The 23713-nt window shown below is 44.0% G+C and overlaps 1 protein-coding gene across 3 annotated transcripts in view; it reads right to left on the reverse strand.

The window, feature by feature from the left end:
• REEP1 (receptor accessory protein 1) overlaps positions 1-23713 on the reverse strand; it is a 69136-nt gene that overhangs the window by 16951 nt on the left and 28472 nt on the right. Inside the window, exons 2-8 of one of the 3 annotated variants that reach the window (XM_079949968.1) lie at positions 20620-20692; positions 18299-18375; positions 12182-12302; positions 10123-10236; positions 7440-7490; positions 5039-5228; positions 997-1032 (exon numbers count right to left, since the gene is read on the reverse strand). In XM_079949968.1, the coding sequence (XP_079806094.1) occupies positions 997-1032; positions 5039-5228; positions 7440-7490; positions 10123-10236; positions 12182-12302; positions 18299-18375; positions 20620-20692 (662 nt within the window). The remainder of the gene's footprint in view (positions 1-996; positions 1033-5038; positions 5229-7439; positions 7491-10122; positions 10237-12181; positions 12303-18298; positions 18376-20619; positions 20693-23713) is intronic. The other 2 variants (XM_079949969.1, XM_079949970.1) reach the window with 2 other exon arrangements.

Consider the following 23713-nt stretch of genomic DNA (forward strand, 5'->3'; position numbering starts at 1 on the left):
GAAATGAACGTATGTTAAGCAAGTTACGTAAATAGTTACACAACATATCATGCAAGTCACGCAACTTATATCAGTGGACAGCGAGATGAATAACACAGTGTTTGGCAGAAACTGAACTGCAGCAGAACAGAAGCAGGGCTGATTGTGATGATTACTTTGGAACAGGAATCATCACTGCCTTCTTTCTTCCTTACTTAGAAGCTACTGGCGCCAGTATCATCGCCAACAGTAGCCAGCAGAAACCCCTCAAACTGGAGGATTGATTCCAATCCTTGATGCCAACAGGCCTAATCCAGGCCCCTTCACTGTGCCAGTAAACTATGGTGCCCAGAATTCTTTGAGGGGAAGGCTGTGCTTTAAAAGGTATTGTGTGTACGCAGCTGCAGATGTATGACTTTAACAGCAAGACAGCCTCCCTCCTTACATACACAATTTGTTTAACATCCAGCTCGAGGAAGAGTTCTGGAGAAGATGAAAGCTTGTTCACTATTTTGTGACATCTTGTTTCATCCCAATAAAGGTTCTGCCCTACGGAAACCTTTGCAAACAAGTGCCTTAATGCACATGTTGCACATGCTATCAGGGGCCGTTTTTGTGACTGGATCAATTTGAAAGAGGCTGCAAAATCTAAAGCTAATATTGAACCGTCCAAATTCAAGCCAGCCATGACTTTGTGATGGCACCTGTTAATCTGAGTAATCCTTACTTCAGCGGGAATTAAAGCAAAACACATACTAAACATCAGTGTTAAAATACCTTATGAAACAATCCCATTTTTCTGTACAATGCTCACACAAAAACAACACTCCGAAGTCTCGCCAAGGCACACAGCTCATTGCGAAGGGCACCTATTAAAACCACATGCATTAAGGTGCATACATTTGATATTTGGTTGTCAGTAATAAAACCCCCAGTTAGGGCACAGCAAATGCAAGGAACGGGAACTAAGGTTTCACAAAGGGCGCATGGATTTCCGAAGAGGAATCCAGTACTCACCTTGGACAATGCGGCAAACTGAACAACATGCACACGCTGGAAAAGGAGCCATATATTAAGAGCTTATCATGCCGAGATGGGAGGGGTGGTAAAGCACTTAAGTTCATTTTCCCCCAAGCCATTTTGGAGGCCGAATAACAGATAAGGTTAAGCTATGCTCCATTTATATACTCAACTACCTAAGAGACGGATACGTAGCATTTGCCCCTTGTAATTAACAGTGGAAATAGTTAAGTGCACACACATAGGACGCTATTTGTCAGAAGGCAACGCAGTACTCATACAATTATTATCTCATTAATTATCAAAGTGGGGCAGGCCAATGGATATTATTGCTACCAAATCACAAATAAAACAAACTGGAGAAGGAGCGACTTGCAGAAGGCTGATTGAAGAGTCCCTGGCAAATTCTATCATCCATTCGGCCACAAAAATAAAACACACCCAGAAATTCATTCTGCAAACCTCTATAAAGCTCATTGACCCCCCTGAGTAACGCACTGCACACCTAATTGATAAAACTATAATTGTGTTTTCACAAACTGCAAGGCTTGCTTGAGTATCTATTTTACCCAACATTATAACCATTTGATAATGCTGAAGGCATCGACAAGCAGTCTTTGTGTATGGTATCTCACACACAGGGTTTTGTTTTTTTTTACATCACCGAATACTTCAGAGAAATCTGCTCAGGATACCAGAAAAAAATGCAGTTGGGTGTTAAAACCATCTTTCTTTCTTTTTTTACAGCAAGTAACAAAACTGAGGCATTAAAGAATCAGATTTTGGGGGCTGGGGGAGGGGGCAAAAAGAAACTGAAAGTCCCACTGTGCAAGCAAACTGATACCACCCATTCATATGCTTCAATCAGCCAATTCTTTTGATACGGGCTTCTGGTTATTATCTATTTACTCTTATGGAGAATGTGAGATAATATGGAGAGATAACCTGTTTTTTATGTATGTGATGGGAACAATGCATGTGCCTCTAATATGAATTGCTTATAGTGCAATGTGCTGCGCACAGGCTGTGTGTGCTCATCTTTGCCTGCCCATACGGACAATAAAACGTGGCATGCGTTGATATGTGAAGATTGATATCATCGCGCAATACTTCACAGCCCACTGCATCTATTCCTTCTGAATGTTAACCTGGGCTGCATATAAAGAGTGCATTAGCTGAGCAGTCAGGCTGCTGTAGAACAGCCATAGGCAAACTCGGCCCTCCAGATGTTTTGGGACTACAACTCCCATTATCCCCAGCTAAGAGGACCAGTGGTCAGGGATGATGGGAATTGTAGTCTCAAAACATCTGGAGGGCCACGTTTGCCTGTGCCTGCTGTAGAAGAATATCCACCACAGGACCCAGAAGGACAAACCATTTCATCAGTAGGGATGAGCTGACTGGCTGGCCCCAGCAATGTCACAAACCCTCCACCTCTGCTCATTCCACATGTTGTTTGGCAATTTAAAAAAAAATGGATTTCCCTTTTCTTTCTTTTCTTTAAGAAAACAAAACCGACAGCTGAACATTCAAATGAATAAACGTTCAGGGGATGCAGAGAGCATGGCAGGAGCAAAAAAGCAAAACAGAATGACTGAATCAGCATTCAAAGCCCTGATAAGTACACACGGCCAACGCACTGTTAAGGTGGGGTTCACTCCACAGAGTTCAGAAACACAGTATTCAACCAAGTATAGGGGAAGTTCTTTTAATGTTTAACATTTTATCACGTTTTTATATATGCTGGAAACCACCCAGAGTGGCTGGGGCAAGCCAGTCAGATGGGCAGGGCATAAATAATAAAATTATTATTATTATAAATTTACTCAGGGCAAATCCAATGTAATTAATGGACCTAACAGTCATGTCCATTAATTGCAGTGGGTTTGCTCTGAGTGAAACTTAGCAGTGTGTCTTGTTTACAGATGTACTTGAATGCACCCTGTATGCAGTTGCTTTGTACATTTAACACTCCCTTTAAAGGCAGAAAGACAGCTGCAATGAGCCTGGTCAGCAAATCATTGTGGCTTCAGATAGATTACTATACAGGGAAGGGAAGGGGAGTGATAGTGACTTTTAAAATCTACTTCTGGATTTCAGGGAGCTTGTCACTACTGCACTGGTTTGAGTATATTCTACTTGTCTGTGTTTTTTTCAGCATTTTTGTCACATTCTGAGTGCCTAAAATTACTAGGTGCTTCACCGTAAATTTGGTTTTGCAACTCAGGTCACCTTTAGACTTGCAGCTATACTGGATTTAGCAAATCAAGTCCCATTTACATGTAGTTTTGCCCAATGCAACTTGCATTACAAACACAAAACCATCTGCTCCTTTTCTTCCAGGGACAGAGAAAGCAACCCTTATCCCCAAGTTCTTCAGTCCACAGCAACTGGAGTTCTTCAACTGAGATGTCTCTGGGCAAAAAGTAACTTCTGAACCACACTAAGCACAACGTGGGCACTATATGGATCTTTATATTATTATTATTTTTAAAATTTGTATACCGCCCTTCACCTGCAGAGCTCAGGGCAGCTCTGCTGCAGCAGAAGCCCTAACCGACCCAGAACAACAGTGATAACATTTTAGAAAGAGCAGGTAAGCATGTTGTTTATTGGACCAGATTAAATTTAATACTTTGGTAGTTCTCCTGAATGTGATAAATATAGAAGAGGAGGCAGAACCCCGACACTGCATCCCTTAGCCCTTACAGATCTACTAAGTGCATATTGAGATAGATGGCTGCAAGCCCATAGAGTGAAATTTTGTGATAAGACAGGGTAAGTCAATGTGCAACAGCAAACATCTAAATATCAAAGTCTAAAGTTACTTTGTATTAATTCTAATTGAATTAGATTTTAAGTGGCAGGCGCTCAAATGGTCGCCTCAGTCCTATAACCATGCCCTAGATTCTAGGGTGACGATTGACAGATTCAGTTTCCTTATTTCTCTCCAATACAATGTTACCCAACTAAACAATTTTTGCATTTTGCAAGCATAAAAATCCCAACATCGTTTGTGGCAGCAGTAATATTGTATCCAACTATGTAGTAGGTAACATCGAGGCCCCACTCCCCCCCCCAAAAAAAAACCCCAATTGGATGAATGACAATGGAAACATGTTATTTGGACTTCCTTACTACAAATGTTAATATCTGAGAACAGTTTAGGTCTTCAGTTAATGGGTAGGAAAGGGGGAGGATGGCAGGGCTAGAGGTGAATATGGTAGGAGATTGGAATTATTCAGTCTGCAAATTCTGTCAAAAACATCACAATTCAGCTAAAACATCCCTGAAAACCAGGGGAAACCATTGAAAAATGGCAGGTGTATCAATGGAAAGCTGGTTGGCAAAGAATCTCAGGTTTGAAAGGCCTGTCTGAAAAACAGAGGGTGTGTGTGTGTATAGGTATAGGTATAGGTATAGGTGGGATGCGGGTGGCGCTGTGGGTTAAACCACAGAGCCTTGGACTTGCCGATCAGAAGGTTGGTGGTTCAAATCCCCGTGACGGGGTGAGCTCCCGTTGCTCGGTCCCTGCTCCTGTCAACCTAGCAGTTCGAAAGCATGTCAAAGTGCAAGTAGATAAATAGGTACCACTCCAGCGGGAAGGTAAATGGCGTTTCCGTGCGCTGCTCTGGTTTGCCAGAAGCGGCTTAGTCATGCTGGCCACATGACCTGGAAGCTGTACACCAGCTCCCTTGGCCAGTAAAGTGAGTTGAGCGCCACAACCCCAGAGTCGGCCACAACTGGACCTAATGGTCAGGGGTCCCTTTACCTTTACCTATAGGTATAGGCATAGGTGTGTTGCGTGTGGTGTGTGTGTGGGGGGGGACATCTAAATACGAACAGGGATGACTCTTGTGGAACCTCTATTGACAAGCAGCTCTATGGGGAAGGGGCTGCCACGCAAAAAGTTCAACCCCTTGGTAAAGACCAGAGGTATGTGGGAACTACCCCATAAGTCTGCTACAGTTCTCACGCTTAATTCTTGCTCCTTTTAGGTAACCGATGCAGAGAGGAAAATATTAACTCTTGCACTGACCTGAGCGTCCAATACTTTCTGATGCACTTTTGGACGTTTTGGGGTGACTCTGCTTGCTACTTGTTCGTGCTGAAACTGAGGGGGCAGGAGGAGGCGGACTCACAGTGCTGCTGCTGCTGCTCTCTCCCCTAATTGTGGTGAGATCTTGCATGCTGAAGCTGCGGAGCCTCTCCGACAGAGCGCCCTGGCCCTATGAAAATGGACAAAGAGACACGGGGTACCTTAAGTGATTAATTTATTGCATTTCTGCACAACTTCAGAACATGAAGAGGACAATAAATCTAGTAGCAACATACAGTGGTACCTCGGGGTACATACGCTTCAGGTTACATACGCTTCAGGTTACAGACTCCGCTAACCCAGAAATACTACCTCGGGTTAAGAACTTTGCTTCAGGATGAGAACAGAAATTGTGCTCTGGCAGCGCGGCAGCAGCAGGAGGCCCCATTAGCTAAAGTGGTGCTTCAGGTTAAGAACAGTTTCAGCTTAAGTACGGATCTCCAGAACGAATGAAGTACTTAACCCAAGGTACCACTGTACAGACTTACACTGAGACAGACCATTTTTTCCCTGGATTAAAATTACATAAGGTAACATAAAACAGGTTCAATGAATCCCTCTTTATTATTCCAACAGGAACAGATGCCTTCTGAATCTTTTTCTTATCTTATCAGGCCGTTCCTGAAAAACAGCATGTTTTCAAGGTGTGCAAAACTCTTTGTCATCTGAAATAGGTGTCTGAAATTTCTTTAGTTTCGGTTCTGAGATAGTTGCTGTACAAAGCAATGTCAGCTTTCTCAGAACTTATTTTTCCTTATTCCTGGGATAGTACTTAACTCTTTGCCATATTAGTGCTGGGTTAAAGTATTCAGCCCAAACTTTGTGCAGCATTTGGAGGTGTGGTGTTTTTTTTGGGGGGGAGGGTACCTCTAAATATGGTTGTTTTCCAATATATGATTACAGCAGCGAGATTTTAATATGCACAAAGATTGAAAGACTAATTATCAACTATGGAGGAATGGTTATCAAAACTACTGGGCTTAGCCGATATAGTGAGTTTACTCAGAGAAAAGCCATTGTTAATATTTACTAAAGATTGGAAGCCTCTCATAGAATTTTGCGTGTAAAAAAAAATGAATTAATGACATTTGGGTTTCAAGGATGAAGATAATGTTGGTTTACAGAAAGTAGTATTGCTGGGTGTTATATTGGAGTGAATGAGTTGAATAACGTTTATATATAGCTGCCAGATGAAGAATCGGAAGTTCTTCAGTTTCTTAACTTTATTTTTTAAAAATCTCTTTCAATTCTTTTTCTATCTCTCTCTACCTCCTTCTTTTCTCTCTCTTCTTTTCCTCTGGATTTGTGTTTTTATCTAGATTAACATTTTAGTTTGAATTAAAAAAGATATTTGATGTTAAACAAAGATCATTGAGGGTACCGTGATTAAAACCAGATACAAAACACAAAAGGCACTATATATACACACACACACACACACATATATATATGGTATATTTCTATGCAAGCTCCTATAAAACAGGCACTGCACTGAATGGGGCTTCTGCAAAAGAACTTGCTGGTGGATTGTGCTCAGAGGCTCCAACCAAAAATGCAATGTGTAGCACAAGGTGAAGTAAGGGCTTCCTTCCTTGCTGAGTTTAATCCATGCTTGAATCTCCCAGCACTGAAGTCACTTCAGTAGGGAAACCTTCATGTAACTTGAATTTCTTCTTAAGCCACATGTGCTCCTGGGAAATCTAATACAGAACAGCTTAGTTTATGCACAACTTGGATTAAGAATGCTGCAAATCCGGAAGTAGGTGTTTTGGTTTGTGAACTTTGCCTTGGAAGCAGAACATGTTCCGCTTCCTGTTGAGTGCGTTCCATTTGTAAATTGAGTCCCCTGCTGCTATGGGAAAGCACGCTTTGGTTTAAGAATGCTTTGGTTTAAGAACGCTTTGGTTTAAGAACGCTTTGGTTTAAGAATGGACTTCCGGAACGGATTAAGTTTGTAAACCAAGGTACCACTGTATGTGGAATGCACCCTTGGCTGGGTTGAAGAATGAACATTCCCATCTTTGACAACAGACAATTAAATGTAAGCTAATATTTCTAATGGATCTTCTTGCCATACATTGAAAGCTGTCCCAGGCTCTGTATTTTGGATCAGAATAGAAGTAATGGTTTGCTTTTGCTAGTAAAACCCAAGTTAGACTTTAAAGCTGAATACACAAAAGCCACAGAAGGGAAACTAAGCCAAAATCAGTACTCTGTTAGTCCCAATAGTGACCACAACACTTGTTGTTGTTGTTGTTGTTGTTGTTTTGTAATAAATGCTACAACATTTTCCAATCATGGTGGTTAGTTTAGCAGTTAACAGAAACACTGACAGGGTTACCTGCCCTTCTTTCAGGTCCAAATACAAGAGAAACTGAAGGAGCTGGGAGATCTGGCAGGTGAAAAAGAGACCCCATTGTGGCAACACATGACGACACAGACTATTTTTGAGAATACTCCACAGCAAAGGTGAACAAAGTCACAGATGGACTTTGGTACTAAGAGACTGTGGGTGACCTTGCTGCTATCATTCCAGGTTCTGTTGCTCGTGTGGCAATGGCGTAGCTCTGCACTCGGATTTTCTTGGCCTAATATTATCTGTAGTCCATTAGAATGTTTAGAGCAGGCATAGGCAAGCTCGGCCCTCCAGATGTTTTGGGACTACAATTCCGATCATCCCTGACCACCGGTCCTGTTAGCTAGGGATGATGGGAGTTGTAGGCCAAAAACATCTGGAGGGCCGAGTTTGCCTACGCCTGGTTTAAAGTAATGCAGAACGTAATACACTGGAGGTGCCCCCTCTTTATATCTACTTACAGTACTTAAGGACCTTCAGGCATTTTGCAAACACTGACCGACTCAGGTCACTTCCAGGTGACCTGTTTATTGAGAAGTCACTCTGGTTTATTTACAGGCAAGGCCGCCACAGCCATTAGGTTGGGTGAGGCCACTGCCTCCAGCGGAGGAAGCCCTCGAGGTGGTGCCACCGTGGACATCCTGCCGCCTCCACATCTGGCAGAGAAGCGGCGCTGGCACCACCACCAATTTCAGGCAAAATCTCACTGAAATCACCCGATTTCATGAGACCTCACCCAAAATCGGTGCAAATGTCTATGCAGCTTCTCTGGCGGCGGCATTGGGGTGACACAGGCAGCAAGGGAGGGAAGCACCTTGTTCGCAGGGATGTTGTAAGATGTCACATCAAACAAGTATCACCACAGAATTTTTGGTGCATTTTCCTCTCCCATTCTTTACTACAAGAAGTCACATTTTGGGGGAGGGAGAGGGCCAAATCCACTTTAACTGTGCAACCTGAATTTGCCAGTGTGCAACTGAATCCCACCCGCAAAATAATGGCAACCTGGAAGTGGCCAGAATTTCAAACTGTTTCCCTATAGGAAAGCATAATTCCACTTCGTAACAATTCACGAAAAGCTTAAACACAGTGTCAAGGGGGGAATCTATTAACAGGGATGGGGGGGAGGGTCTCAAGCTCAGGTGCCAAAAGCAGCCCTCAAGACCTACTATATGTGGCTCTCAAGACTCTCCCTATGCCACACTCTTCATTGGCTAGCCTACTAGTCAAAGTTTACATTTGTTGATCCTCTCACTGTCAACTATGGCTCCACCCACCACTGCCATGTGGCCTCCAGAAGGTTGCCCAGAAAGGAATGTGGCCCTCTGCCTGAAAAAATGCTCCCCACCCTGATATATATTAAACCCTTATGCCCTCTACCTCATATCATAAATTCTTCAGTGTCTGCAAATAAAATGACAAAAGCAACCTTTCCTAGAATGCTTGTTCGGTGTGACAATGTCTCTCTGTTTTACATTGACAATACAATGGTACCTCAGGTTACATACGCTTCAGGTTACAGACTCCGCTAACCCAGAAATAGTACCTCGGGTTAAGAACTTTGCTTCAGGATGAGAACAGAAATCGTGCTGCGGCAGCAGCGGGAGGCCCCATTAGCTAAAGTGGTGCTTCAGGTTAAGAACAGTTTCAGGTTAAGAACGGACCTCCGGAACGAATTAAGTACTTAACCCGAGATACCACTGTACTGACTAGTAATAGCACCACATCTCAGGCTAAAACTAATGTTTCCTGAGGTTTCTTAACTTGAAGCGTGAACACCCTTTGCCAAAGGGACAACGTGGCCATATTAAAGAGGAGACTCTTCTTTATGCCAGCAAGTGACCATTTTAATGGACCACAGTTGTATCATATTTAATTGCAATAATTGTAAGAAGTCATTACTAATAAATATGTGCAATAAGTGCAGTTTAATAAAATAATTCAGATGTATCAATTAACTAATACTCCAGTATTGTTAGACAAGAGTTCATATGATCGATTCCAGTTTCTGAAAGAACCAAGTGTTTCCTGGTTAGATTTGTGTACCATTTGGGCTACATTCTATAAAATCTCTCTATAATTTCTGAGCCCAGTAAACTCATTGTAAGTGTTTTTAACCCTAAAGCCGAATTTTTCTGCCAGTTATCCAAAAGGACAAGTCAGTAGAAGTCTGAATGAGACTCTGGGATGTTTGTAAATAGCCATCGCTTCCCTCAAAGAATCTTGTGAAATGTAGTTTCTGAAGGGTACTGATAATTGTTAGAAGACTTCTGTTCACTTCACAGAGCTACAATTCCCAGTATGGTTTAACAATAAAACCCTCTTCCCAGGTAATTTTGGGAGCTGTAGCACTGTGAGGGGAAAAGGGGCCTCCTCTCAGCGCCCTTAACAAACTGAATTTCCCAGGATTCCTTTGGGGGAAGCCATGACTGATTATAAAGTGGTTAATCCTGCTTGAAATAGTGCGGGTGGTGCCAAGATTGTGCAATGCCAGATTTCTATAGTCTTGCTCTGTTTATAAATCACAAGAGGTCTGTACATAAAAAGTTAAAGAATTAAGAGCATTCTGCCCTGAGCGTTATGTCTCAGGCACTGATTGCCACTGGCTAGGAACATAGACTTGTGATGTTAACACAACCACTGTATCCTTCGTTATCCCACTGGTTACCTTGGAAGCTGCCATCACAGCAGCTGTGGCTGCAACATTTAGCCCCCGCTTCCCAAAATGCACCAGGGCATCATAGCTTCGATCTTTTGCTTGGACTAGGCAGTCATCTATTTCCTATCATGGAAGACAAAAAAATAGATAAATAAAATAAAAACACAGTCAAAAGGGATTTCGCCTCCAGGCTCCTCCAAAGTACTTTTGCATTCTTTCTCTGTCCTCAGACACCTTTAGAGACAATTCTGGGTCGAAACACTTACAAGAAGGGCAGCCATGCTTGTTTATTCATGTGTCTCCCCAGTTACTACATGAAGTGTTGAAGGATTTTTATATTCAAAAGGGTGTGCAGGTGAGGGGAGCCGAATCTACCTTCTTTTCTCCCTCTCTGCTCTTGAAGTAACAGAGTGTGGGAAAGGTAAGATTAGAAAGAATTCAGCTCTCCTCATTCATGTTTTCCATATATTGTAAGAATTAGAACCAACACACTTTAAATGCAGCTTTAAAAAAATAAGAATCACAAGTTTGCCAATAATCTGACCATGAGGGAGAGCCTGGGGCCTGCGTAGGTAAAGGTAAAGGGACCCCTGACCATTAGGTCCAGTCATGGCCGACTCTGGGGTTGCGGTGCTCATCTCGCTTTACTGGCCAAGGGAGCCGGCGTACAGCTTCCGGGTCATGTGGCGAGCATGACTAAGCCACTTCTGGCCAACCAGAGCAGCACACGGAAACGCCGTTTACCTTCCCACCAGAGCGGTACCTATTTATCTACTTGCACTTTGACGTGCTTTCGAACTGCTAGGTTGGCAGGAGCAGGGACCGAGCAACGGGAGCTCACTCCGTTGCGGGGATTCGAACCCCCGACCTTCTGATCGGCAAGTCCTGGGCTCTGCGGTTTAGACCACAGTACCACCCGCGTCCCTGGGGCCTGTATAGATACAGGTAAATCAGAAGGCTACCTCTGGGGCTTTGCATTCTCCCAAGCCTTGCTGAGGCCCAGTCTGAGAAGGGGCAATCTTATAGCCTATCTTGAGGAAGAGGTTTTGGCACCTGCCCTGGAGGCGAAGCTGATACTCACATCTACCAAGCTGTTTGCTTATTTATAAATAAATAAAAAATTAAGGGCCCAGAGCGGTTTACATAAAAGAATAAAGCCAAACCAAACACCTTCAGGTGACAAAAACTATGACTAAGCCATCAAAATAAACAAAAGCTGAATTGAAAATCTCCAATCATACTGAAAGCCACAAGGAATAATGATGTTTTTACCGCCTGCCTTGCATGTCACTAGCTGCACCTCCTTTGGGAGGGAAGTCCGTAGCCAAGGCAAAGCCAGCCAGATTCCCACCAAATGAACCTCTTTTGGTGGTGGAACATATAACAAGACTTTGAAAGAGAATTTCAGTCTATGGGTTGGTTCATAGGAAATGAGCTGGTCTTTGAGCTATCCTAGCCTTAAGCTCTTTACAGCTTTACCGGTTGGCTGTGATATATCAAAACTAATTAATGATATACAAGGATCTGAAATATGTTATTACTGTTATTATGATTATAATTATGTTATTTTATGTGGTTTTTAATTCTATTAAATGGCTGCCTTGGAGAAATTTTGAATGGTGGCCTGTACATTTGTTAAACTAATAAAACAATCTGTGGATACTTTATTTTTATTAGAAACCAAGCTACCAGACCACCCAAAAGTGTTTAAGTCTAATAGCTCCAGGTACATTTGACCATCATTTCCTCATCTCAGTAGGGACAATTTGTTCAGTAATGATGTTTAAAGTAATTTGTGAGAAATGAGTAGTTTTGGATTCAGCAGCTCTGAGCTTTGCAAAGTAACACAAACAGATGAAAAAAACTGGCTGAGGTGAAAAAACCACCTTATCAAGAGAGAATAGCAGAACATTGAAATATTACATGAAAATGACATATGCCCTAGACGTATCTACTCAGAAACAAGCCCAACTGAGCTTACTCCAAGATAAGTATGGATGGGATTGCAGCCTAAATTGTTCTTCTGCCATAATCACTACCCCCAACTGTGAGAAACAGTTGCAATTACCTTTTCTTTTGAGGACAGTGTAGGGTGCACAAATTTCCTATACAGGAGACTGGAGCCCTTTGTGTAAGGAGACAACAGCCAAGCTACAAAAGCTATTTTGAGTTCGTAATAAAATGGAAACCTGCAGGAAAAGAAAAGAGCATATTTACTCACAGAAATTTGTACATTTAGGCCTCCTCCAACATTTAAGAATCAACACTCTTGACAATCAGAGTATAATCCAGGATGAAAATCTGGCACATCAGATATAGAGATATAGATATACAAAATAATAATAATAATAAATTTTATTTATACCCCGCCCTCCCCAACTAAGACTGGGCTCAGGGCAGCTAACAACCAATAATAAAACAAGTTGATTGAAATACAACTTAAAAACAAGATTAAAATGCAACATTAAAACATTTAAATGCAGCCTCATCACAGGAGGAGAAAGGAAAAAAGAAAAAAGAGGGGGAGGGTGTCAAATTGATTCTAAGCCCAAGGCCAGGTGGAACAACTCTGTCTTACAGGGCCTGCGGAAAAAATCAGATCCCACAGGGCCATGGACCGAGCGTTCCACCAGGCCGGAGCCAGTGTTGAAAAGGCCCTGGCTCTGGTTGAGGCTAATCTAACTTCCTTAGGGCCCGGGACCTCTAGGGTGTTGCTATTTATGGACCTTAAGGTCCTCCGTGGGGCATACCGGGAGAGGCGGTCCCGTAGGTACGAGGGTCCTAGGCTGTGAAGGTCTTTAAAGGTCAAAAATAGGAGTATATTACATTGGTTTTGAAATATGGTAGCATTACTTTAAAAACAATAATCTTGGAGTGCCAAGTTACATTTTGGTGCAATCATCCTTCCACTTAAGAGAGAGAGAGAAAGCCAGGAACTAGAGGAGGATATACTGCCAGTGAGTTTCTTGGATAGCTGCATTGAAACTTGTTGAAAAATTGCTGACCTGTTCCTTTTCAAAGGCAGCGTTACGGTTGCTGTTTTATGTGGCCAATTGCTGATGCGACCAAATGCATTTATAGCGGGGGTGGGACTAACCCACGAATTTAGTGACGGATACCCAAAAAGGATTTAAAATAGTGTAAAACAGCTTATAAGAAATGTTATGTACTGAAGTTCTCACCCTAGGCCAGCAGGTGGATACTGTAGATAGTTATGCAAATGAAGGATCGAAAGTGACGTTCAGTGATTGGATAGTTTGTATGCAAATGAAGGATCGAAAGTGACGTTCAGTGATTGGATAGTTTTAAAAAGTTGCAACAGTTATGCTGTTCTGGAGCTCTATATAAGCAGGCTGACTGAGCTCCTCAGTTCAGTTCTGTTCTGGCATCTGAATAAAGAAGAGGTGTTTGAAGAATTGCTGTGTCGTCTGATACGTTCACCCACAACTTAAAAAGAAAGCCTTTCGGAAGGCAGCTTTGAGAACTATGGTTTCCACATTGCCTATTTTGGCTGCACCCACTTTCATGCTTCAGCCATGCCCACGTGGTTGATGGAGGGTTGGTCATGCCTGTTTTAGAAGTTTCTCCCCTTTGCTGATATCTTTAACTCTGTTAGACAAATCAAGAATCCCTTAAAGGTAAAGGGTAAAGGGACCCCTGACCATTAGATCCAGTCGTGGCCGACTCAGGGGTTGCGGCGCTCATCTCGCTTTATTGGCCGAGGGAGCCGGTGTACAGCTTCTGGGTCATGTGGCCAGCATGACAAAGTCGCTTCTGGCAAACCAGAGCAGCACACGGAAACACCGTTTACCTTCCCACTGGAGCGGTACCTATTTATCTACTTGCACTTTGACGTGCTTTCGAACTGCTAGGTTGGCAGGAGCAGGGACCGAGCAAGGGGAGCTTACCCAGTCGCAGGGATTCGAACCGCCGATCTTCTGATCAGCAAGTCCTAGGCTCTGTGGTTTAACCCACAGCGCCACCCGCTTCCCGACAAGAATCCCTTAACTGATCTCAAAAGTTCAGTCCCCACTCAAATAACAAAACGAGGTTCCTCACAGCACCATTTTTCTTTTTCTAAGCAATTCAGGCCTTCTTGGCTGATGATGCAACTGCAGAGTCTCATAACACATCTCATAACACATCTAAATTATAGCTCTCTCCTCTGCGAGCGCAAGACTGACTTTGCAGACCTGCCATACATTTTTTATTTTATTTCTAAAAGGTCTAGGAAGCCAACAAACCAACAAATCATTTCCATACATCCTAATGTACAGCCAAAGCACTAAATCAAATATATCAGATTCGGCAGGGTTGTTATGTTCTTCCTCTAGGCCAGGGGTGGGTAACATGTGGCCCTGCAGCTGATGTCGGACTCTCACCAAACCCAGCCAGCATGGCCAATGGTCACAGTCGGGTTGATGGATATTATAATCCAGCAGCATCTGGGAGGCCTTCAGTTCATGCTTGAAAGAGAAGGCAAACAGGAAGCTCCAGTTTGTTCAGCTGGTGGTGGTTTGACGGACTGTTTCCACCACCACACCAATAAACTCAAACGTCTATCGCAACAGGGAAATGGGTGGGAGAACAAACTAACTCAATAGGTACAGGCAAACAAGGAATGAAAAACAGGGCACACAGACAAAAAGCACAATATATTTATCCTTGTTTGTGCCTTTTCTCCCTCCTCTCTGCTTCCTTCTTCAAGAGCCCTATCCTAATAATAATAATAATAATAATAAAGGTAAAGGTAAAGGTAAAGGTACCCCTGCCCGTACGGGCCAGTCTTGACAGACTCTGGGGTTGTGCGCCCATCTCACTTAAGAGGCCAGGGGCCAGCGCTGTCCGGAGACACTTCCGGGTCACGTGGCCAGCGTGACATTGCTGCCCTGGCGAGCCAGAGCTGCACACAGAAACGCCGTTTACCTTCCCGCTGGTAAGCTGTCCCTATTTATCTACTTGCACCCGGAGGTGCTTTCGAACTGCTAGGTTGGCAGGCGCTGGGACCGAGCAGCGGGAGCGCACCCCGCCGCAGGGATTCGAACCGCCGACCTTTCGATCGGCAAGTCCTAGGCGCTGAGGCTTTAACCCACAGCGCCACCTGCGTCCCCAATAATAATAATAATAATAATAATTTATTACAGTGGTACCTCAGGTTACATATGCTTCAGGTTGCATACACTTCATGTAATAATTTATTACAGTGGTACCTCAGGTTACATATGCTTCAGGTTGCATACGCTTCATGTACAGACTCCGCTAACCCAGAAATAGTGCTTCAAGTTAAGAACTTTGCTTCAGGATAAGAACAGAAATCGGGCTCCGGTGGCACGGCAGCAGCAGGAGGCCCCATTAGCTAAAGTGGTGCTTCAGGTTAAGAACAGTTTCAGGTTAAGAACGGACCTCCGGAACGAATTAAGTACTTAACCTGAGGTACCACTGTATTTGTACCCCACCCATCTGGCTGGGTTTCCCCAGCCACTCTGGGCGGCTTCCAACAAAGATTAAAAATACATTAAAATGTCACACATTAAAAACTTCCCTGAATCTTTCCTTCTACCAGCTCAACCTGGGAAGGTAGCCCATCTAGGAGAAGGAAAGCTCTGGCCCTAAACCTCGGCTGCCTTGCAGGATATCTTTGGCAGAAGAAAAGGCTAGGGAGTAAACCCTTCAGAAATCCAGAGTGGAGTCCCTAAGATGGTTGGATGGCGCCTTGTATTCCTCCCTCCGACAACTCCTGCAGCCAAATGAGTGCCAGCAACCTGCCTGCTCTCCACTTCAGATTCTTCATGTTCTCTTCCCACTTTCCTCCGCCCCAAGCACCTCCTCTTCCACCACAACCTGCCATGACTTTCCCAAGGCCAATTAATACTATAAGCTTGGGGCATGAAAGGTCAAGGGTCGCTCTCCATGGCCTGTTTCCTTGACACTTTTAGCACGTACAGTGGTACCTCTGGTTAAGTACTTAATTCGTTCCAGAGGTCCGTACTAAACTGAAACTGTTCTTAACCTGAAGCACCACTTTAGCTAATGGGGCCTCCCGCTGCCGCCGCACCGCCGCTGCACAATTTCTGTTCTCATCCTGAAGCAAAGTTCTTAACCCGGGGTACTATTTCTAGGTTAGCGGAGTCTGTAACCTGAAGCGTATGTAACCTGAAGTGTATGTAACCCGAGGTACCACTATATTCATGCAAGCAAGCACACACAAGTTAAGTGTACTGCAGCTATGTCGGAAGGGGAACTCTGATCACCACATGAGCCTAGTTTGAATAGTTTCTAAGGCCCACCCGACTTCTTCGTCCTTCTGGCTCTCTTCCAACTTCCCTTGTCACTGCCAGCCCACCCACCTGGGAGGTCAATGGATCGAGAAGAACGAAGGGTGGCTGTGAAGAGAGCACCTTGTCTGTTTACTGATTCTGGCCACAGGTGGGATGCAATAAGGTGGTGGGCATCTCCTTCCCAGTAGCTGGGCTTGGGCTGGTTCGGCTATTTCTCCCCCCAGTTTGATTTGAGTTCTTTGTTCTACTACAATCATCACTGAAGGATGGTAAGATGCAACAGTGGACCATTATTGGGCAACGGTAGTGAGTTTGCAGATGGCAGAGAGGAGGTTCTATCTTCTGTGTCTACTCTGCATCCTCTCTGTTCCATTCTCATTTATTCTTATCATAGATCTTATCTCCTTGAAACTACAGTGGTGCCCCGCAAGACGGAAAACCCGCTAGACGAAAGGGTTTTCCGTTTTGGAGGCGCTTCGCAAAACGAATTTCCCTATGGGCTTCCTTCGCAAGACGAAAGCCCATAGGGAAATCTCCGGGACAGCGGGGAAGCGCAGCGCATCTTCCCCACTGTCCTCGGACCTCCTCCGAAGGCTGCTGGCGGGGCGGAGAGACCTCCCGCCGCCAGCCTTCGGAAGGCACCTCCAAAGGCTGGCGGTGGGGCGGAGAGACCTCCTCCCGCCGCCAGCCTTCGGATGGCTGCTCCGAAGGCTGGCAGTGGGGCGGAGAGACCTGCTCCGGCCGCCAGCCTTCGGATGGCTGTCCTGAAGACTTGCGGTGGGAAGAGGGTTTTCCTTCCCACCGCCAACTTTCAGAATGCTGTTCTGAATGTTGGCGTGGGGAGGAAAAACCCTCCTCCCACCGCAAGCCCCGGGAACAGAGGAGAAGCGCTGTGCGCCTTCCCCTCTGTTCCCGTACCTGTCCTGAAGGCTTGCGGTGGGGAGAAAAGCCCTTCTCCGCACCGCCAGCCTGGCAAGCGGTTTCCATAGGAACGCATTAATTGATTTTCAATGCATTCCTATGGGAAACCGTGCTTCGCAAGACGAAAAACTCGCAAGAAGAAAAAACTTGCGGAACGAATTAATTTCGTCTTGCAAGGCACCACTGTAGATTCAGCCTCAAGACAAATGTTATGCTCTCCCACATATGACTACACTCAGAGTGGGGCATTTTTACTTTGCCTGCTATGCCCTTTTTAAAAAACTAATCCTCCACAACCCACTTTGTTGGGTGCTCTCCAGTACCAGTAAAGGTAAAGGTAAAGAGACCCCTGACCATTAAGTCCAGTTGTGACCGACTCCGGGGTTGCGGTGCTCATCTCGCTTTATTGGCCGAGGGAGCCGGAGTACAGCTTCCGGGTCATGTGGCCAGCATGACCAAGCCGCTTCTGGCAAACCAGAGCAGCGCACGGAAATGCCATTTACCTTCCCGCTGCAGTGGTACCTATTTATCTACTTGCACTGGCGTGCTTTCGAACTGCTAGGTTGGCAGGAGTAGGGACCGAGCAACGGGAGCTCATCCCGTTGCGGGGATTCGAACTGCCAACCTTCTGATCGGCAAGTCCTAGGCTCTGTGGTTTAACCCACTCAGAGCCAAATGTGGCAGCAGGATTCGCAGCTTCCCATTCACTGCAGCAGACCCATCACATTAAACACTTTGAAGCCATTTCCCTGCACAGCATTTCCCATCCAATTTATTACACACACCCCCAACCCCTCTTGTACCACACTAATATGGCGTTTCTGACAGGAAGTGTCCAGCTTCTAAGATAAGCACCTGATGTGCCTGGTGATATTGAGAAACTTCTAGTATTATCTTGCACTTTTGCTCCTTTCAAAAACATTTGTTTTTCCCTGCTTTTGTTTTTTTGGGAGGGAGGGAAGGAAGCATCTCGGCGGGATACTAACCAGCAAAGAAAAATGTCCGTGAATGTCTCTGCTGTTGTGAAGAGTGCAAATATGATCCAATACATCATCCATTTTACCTAGGAATAAAGCACAAGAATGGTTATAAGCAAATGTTCATTTGGCACGATTGTGGGTATTTCTTCTTTCCCCCAGGCCTCATTCCCTCAGGGCCAGGGCCAGTCCTACCATTGGGCCAAGTCATGTTGGTTTACCTCAGGCGGCAGATTTTGAGGTACCCGTATTATTGATTTTATTACTATATACTCTGTAAGCACGAGGCACAGGTACCTTCAGATTTTCTGCCTTTGGCACCAAAATGGTCTAATCTTAGGAATAAATGAAAAGGAGTGATTTGAACAAGGGTCATTTGGCACAATAAACTATGGTCATATCCACAGCACACATTTAGAGCGCTCTCATACCTTTAACAGACATGCAGAATCTTGAGAATTCTGTGGGTGGTATCCAGCTAAGTATTATGTAAGGACGACCCATTGAAATTTATGGAGCTTGGTCATGTTCATTAACTTCAGTGGGTCTACTTGTGAGCAACACTTAGCTGAATACCACACTGTAGTTTAAGGGTGCTGAGAATTGTACCTCCGTGAGGGCCCTTAACTTCAGCTCGCAGAATCCTTTGGGGGAAGCTATGACTGTTACAGTGGTATAACACTGCTTTAATTATATGATATGAATGTGTCCTAAGACCCAAGAAAGTGACAGGAAATGAAATAGAGACTCTGAACTTGTTTTCAAATTGCACTGAATTGTATTTAGATTTATAAATCATATTTCAACGTTCTTGTGGAGGAGAGGTCAAACTCACACCATTCACCAAATTTCAATGTAGGTTACTTGTACAAATCAATGCTTCATTTTGTAATGCATTATTAAGCTTAATAGTTAGTTCACACTGTTCAAAAATTAAGAACTTGAGTTTTCATTATTAGCCTAGAACTGTATCTAAAAACTGTAAGCAGTGCCTGTATAACAAATACATCAGTTCAAGTGAATCACTAAGTGCAGGCATTCTTGGCCATTCTTGTAATTCAAGAGATGTACAAGAGTCTTGAATTATCTTTAGATTTATTCCTAAGTGACGAAATGGGAAGAGGGCACTAGGAGCTATCTCCAGTTACAAATGTGGGCCTAACAGAACACAGTTTATGCCTCCAAGAAGGAGCAAACTATAGGCAATTCATCTCCAAAAGAAGTGTTCACAGAGTAAGGCTCCTGGCCACAGCATTTGTTGGTGCCACAAGCGATCGCGTCTGCGATTCTGAATATTCTCTGTGCACTCTTATGCTGAAATGGATATGATAATCCTAATTAACCCCAAACCTCTCCAATGACAGCTATGCAAAAGTTACAAGGATAAGTCCTTATATTACATAACACCTGCTATTTATATACCTCCATATTGCACAATATTTCTATGATCCCCTCTCTTGTAAACTACTGAGAATATTTAGCTATTCATTCATTTCAGCTTAGCTACTTAGCCTCAATATAGCCCTGCCTTGTAAATATCACAATTTCAGTGAATTCCCATATCTGTTTTGTATCACTGCACCCAGTATTCGCAAACTTTTTTTACTGTACCCCAGAACCTGTTTACTACAAAATTAGCTACTGAATACCTAATTCCTGCTATCTGAAGGTTAGAGTTGGTTATACCAGCCTAAATGTATGCTAAGAGGTACAGTTAAGTTCACTGTAGTTGGGAAGGGCCATGCTAATAACATTTTATTAACATTAACAGGCAATAACTGTTCATGAACTCTGTATGGACGGTTCTTGTTTTTTAACTAATGACAAAATGGCTGCCCACATTGTGTTCAGCACTGGTGTTAACATCCAATACACCTCTATAAATTACCTAAACCACCATGATGACCCTATTTAAATTGAATTTGGGAATACAGAATTTAACCATTTAAGTAGGGAATTGAAGGCATACAAGAAAGATGTATTTCATGCAGGCTTCCCACTACTTTTTTTTTTAATGGGATTTTATGCAAGAGCTACACAAAAGCATCATTCAATGGGACTTTATACCTAGCATATGTGTTTTTAAATAGTCTCCAGGTTAGCTAATATAGAATTTGCTTTTACAAAAATTTATTCTTTTCTCAGGTGAGGCAAAATGGTGGAAGATGTGCGCTGATTATTTAGCACCAAATAAATAGGGAAATCAAATCTGAAACTCTGAAGCATGTTAAGTTCTTCCTTCTGCCTAAAGAGCCAGGTAAAATCCACTGGGAGGCATTTTGCGAACAGAAACCTAGGTTTACCTTGATAATCCCAGAAGTGATACTTACATATTCTTTAATATCCTTTGATTTTACAGCTTTGTATGAGTAATATGCAGGATAAAGAGTGCCAAACACAAGCCTGGAAGAGGGGGGAAAGAGCAAAAATCATTTTCTGCCACCGGGAAATGTATCTTTTTGAGAAGTAATGGCCACTTCAGGGACATTTTCTCTGAAATATTTTACTCTTAATTCCTGCCTCAGTTTAACTCCTTTCAGTGAGAACAAAACTACATATGTGTAGAATCCAGATTAAATTATTCATCTTTTAAAAGTCCATCCCACTCTTCCTCCCAGGAGTCCAGGGCAGCAAACAAGTGTGAAAAGGATAAAATTATCTTAAAAACAATTCAAATGCAGATGCAAACTGGGAAAGATCTCGGCTGAAATGGCTTGTTGAAAGATGGTCTTCAGTAGGTGCCAAAAAGAAAACAAAGATGGCTCCTGTCTAATTTTCAAGGGCAGGGAATTCCGAAGACCAGGTACTACTATACTAAAGGCTTGGTTCTTACATTATGCAGAATGGACCTCCAAATAAAGATGGTGTCTGCAGGCGGCCCTCATGATATATATGGGGTGAGATGATCTATTGGTCCCAAATTGTACAGGACAACATACACCATATTGTCAGGGGTTCGGGAGCAGAGGCACAGGGGAGAGAGGAGGCAGAGAGCGAAGGGGAACAATCCGAGGGCAGCGTAGGAGAATATGACAGTGGGCCGAGAGATTCCATGAGCTTCTCCAGCGATTCGGAAGATTCCCAGAAGGGGGCACCGATGGCCAGGGCAAGGGGGGTCCCGGGAGGGACGCACCAGAAGCAAGGGGCCAGCGGCGACTCCCAAAGCAGCAGCTGGAGATCGGGACCAGCTTCCCCACCAGAGCGTAGCGGGGGGGAAGAGTCCCACGTGTCAGGGCCGGCTTCCCCTCCAGTGGGGAGAGAAGATGAGTCAGGGCTGACCACGCCCCTATCGCTGAGTGAGGAAACGGGGGGGAAGTCAGACCCAGCTAGCCCCCCCGAAGGGGGAAGCAGTGACAGGAGCAGTGTAACGGTCAGGAGGAAGGTTGCCGGCTGGGCACGTGCGCCAAGTTCAAAGGTACAAGCGTGTGGGACAGCAGGGAGGTCGGATTGGGAGCCAGGTCCTAAAGCACGCCGGAAGCAGGGGGAAGAATCCGGGGAATCAGCATCAGAAGAGTCCAGAAAGGGCGACACCCCAGAGGGCAGAAGGACCCAGAGGAGAAAGGAGCAGAGGAGGAGGTGGAGCAAGGCTAGGGTCTTGAACTGGTGTCGAGGGGGAGGAGATTCAGATGGAGCTTCAGCAGTCTAGGGTTGGGACGTAGAGCTGCACGCCGCGGCTTTGAAATGGAAACTGAACCTTAATAAAGACTTTTGTATATAGCAAGAACTGGCGTTGGTCCTTTGTGAGATGGAACCTTGGGCAGCTCTGACATATATATATATATATATATATATATATACACACACACACACACACACACAGTGGTGCCTCGCAAGACGAAATTAATCCGTTCTGTGAGTCTCTTCGTCTTGTGGTTTTTTCGTCTTGCGAAGCACCCCTATTAGCGGCTTAGCGGCTAAGCGGCTTAGCGGCTTAGAAAAAGGGGGGGGGAAGGGAAAAAACTCGCAAGACTCGCAAGACGTTTTCGTCTTGCGAAGCAAGCCCATAGGGAAATTCATTTTGCGAAGCGCCTCGAAAAATGGAAAATCCTTTCATCTAGCGAGTTTTTCGTCTTGCGAGGCATTCGTCTTGCGGGGCACCACTGTATAATTTTTATTAAGTACAAATTAGAAAACATACATATTTACAACACAAGAAGATACAAAAGAAAAAGAAAATACATATAACCAAGGGAAAAAAATAGAGAATATTTTGTCTCTTTTCATATTTACAGTTATTTATACCTCTATAAAATGCTATTCACAATAAAGCAGTGAAATGAAAGATATCAGAAAAAAGGAAAAAAGAACAAAGAAAAAATAAAGAAGTAAAAGAAAAATATCATAGTTGAATTTATTTAAAGTAGATAAGATGAAATTATACAATTGAATATAAATATAGATGGGAAATGGCTATGTATTGTGAGTACTTATCTACAGTTCAATTATTTCGACTGCGGGGTAATGTGTTGACAATATCCTGCTCCAGTGAGCAGCCACACCACTGCATTTCACAACAACCACAGCTTTCAGACCCTCCACAAGGGCAGCCCCATATAGAGTACATTGCAGCAATCCAGACTGTAGGCTTCCAGTGAATAGACAACAGCAGTAAGGCTACCCTGGAACTGCATAGTTGTCTTACTAGCTGAAGTGGATAGAAGATATTCCTGGCCACTGAGGTCACCTGGGCCTTCAGGAGCATCCTCAGATTATGAACCTGCTCTTTCCGGGACAGTGCAACCCCATGCAAATAAGTAATTGGCTCAGTAACCACCCACTCACAGTGCTTCTGCCTTGCCAGGATACTGGTCCTCATCCAGTTCTCTGTTGAGCCCAAGCATTGGTTCAGGCCTTGCATAGCCTCACCTGATTCAAATGTTGCAGAGAAGTAGAGCTGGGGATCATCAGCATACTGGTGACACCTTGCTTGACATCTCTCCCAATGACCACTCCCAATGGCTTCATATAGATGTTAAATAGCACTGGAGAGAAAACTACCGTACAGCACAGCTACCAGGAGGCTGAAAGACCATCACCCAATGCTATTATCTGAAGCTAATCCTGGATATAGCATCAGAACCACTGTAGACCAGTGTGTCCAATACCCATCCCACTACGTTGGCTCAGAAGGATACCATGGTATCAAAAGCCACTGAGAGATCAAATAAGGATAACACACAAAGCTGCACTTATCAGGAGAAGAGCACTACTATACCAAGCTGTCCTGGCAAGCTGCCAACACTCCTTTTCTACAGATATATATTAGATGTACAGATGTTCTGCTTGACCCTGTTCATCTTGGTTTCTGAAGGCTTACCAAGGCAATCAGTCAACTTCTAACTTGACTTTCATTAATGCATTGCACCAGGAAGACCAGCTGTTCTTCAAGGAGGAGTCATAATCCCACTAAAGAAGGCATTCTCA

This window comes from Podarcis cretensis (assembly GCF_951804945.1).
Source record: "Podarcis cretensis genome assembly, chromosome: 13".
Taxonomy (NCBI): Eukaryota; Metazoa; Chordata; class Lepidosauria; order Squamata; family Lacertidae; genus Podarcis; species Podarcis cretensis.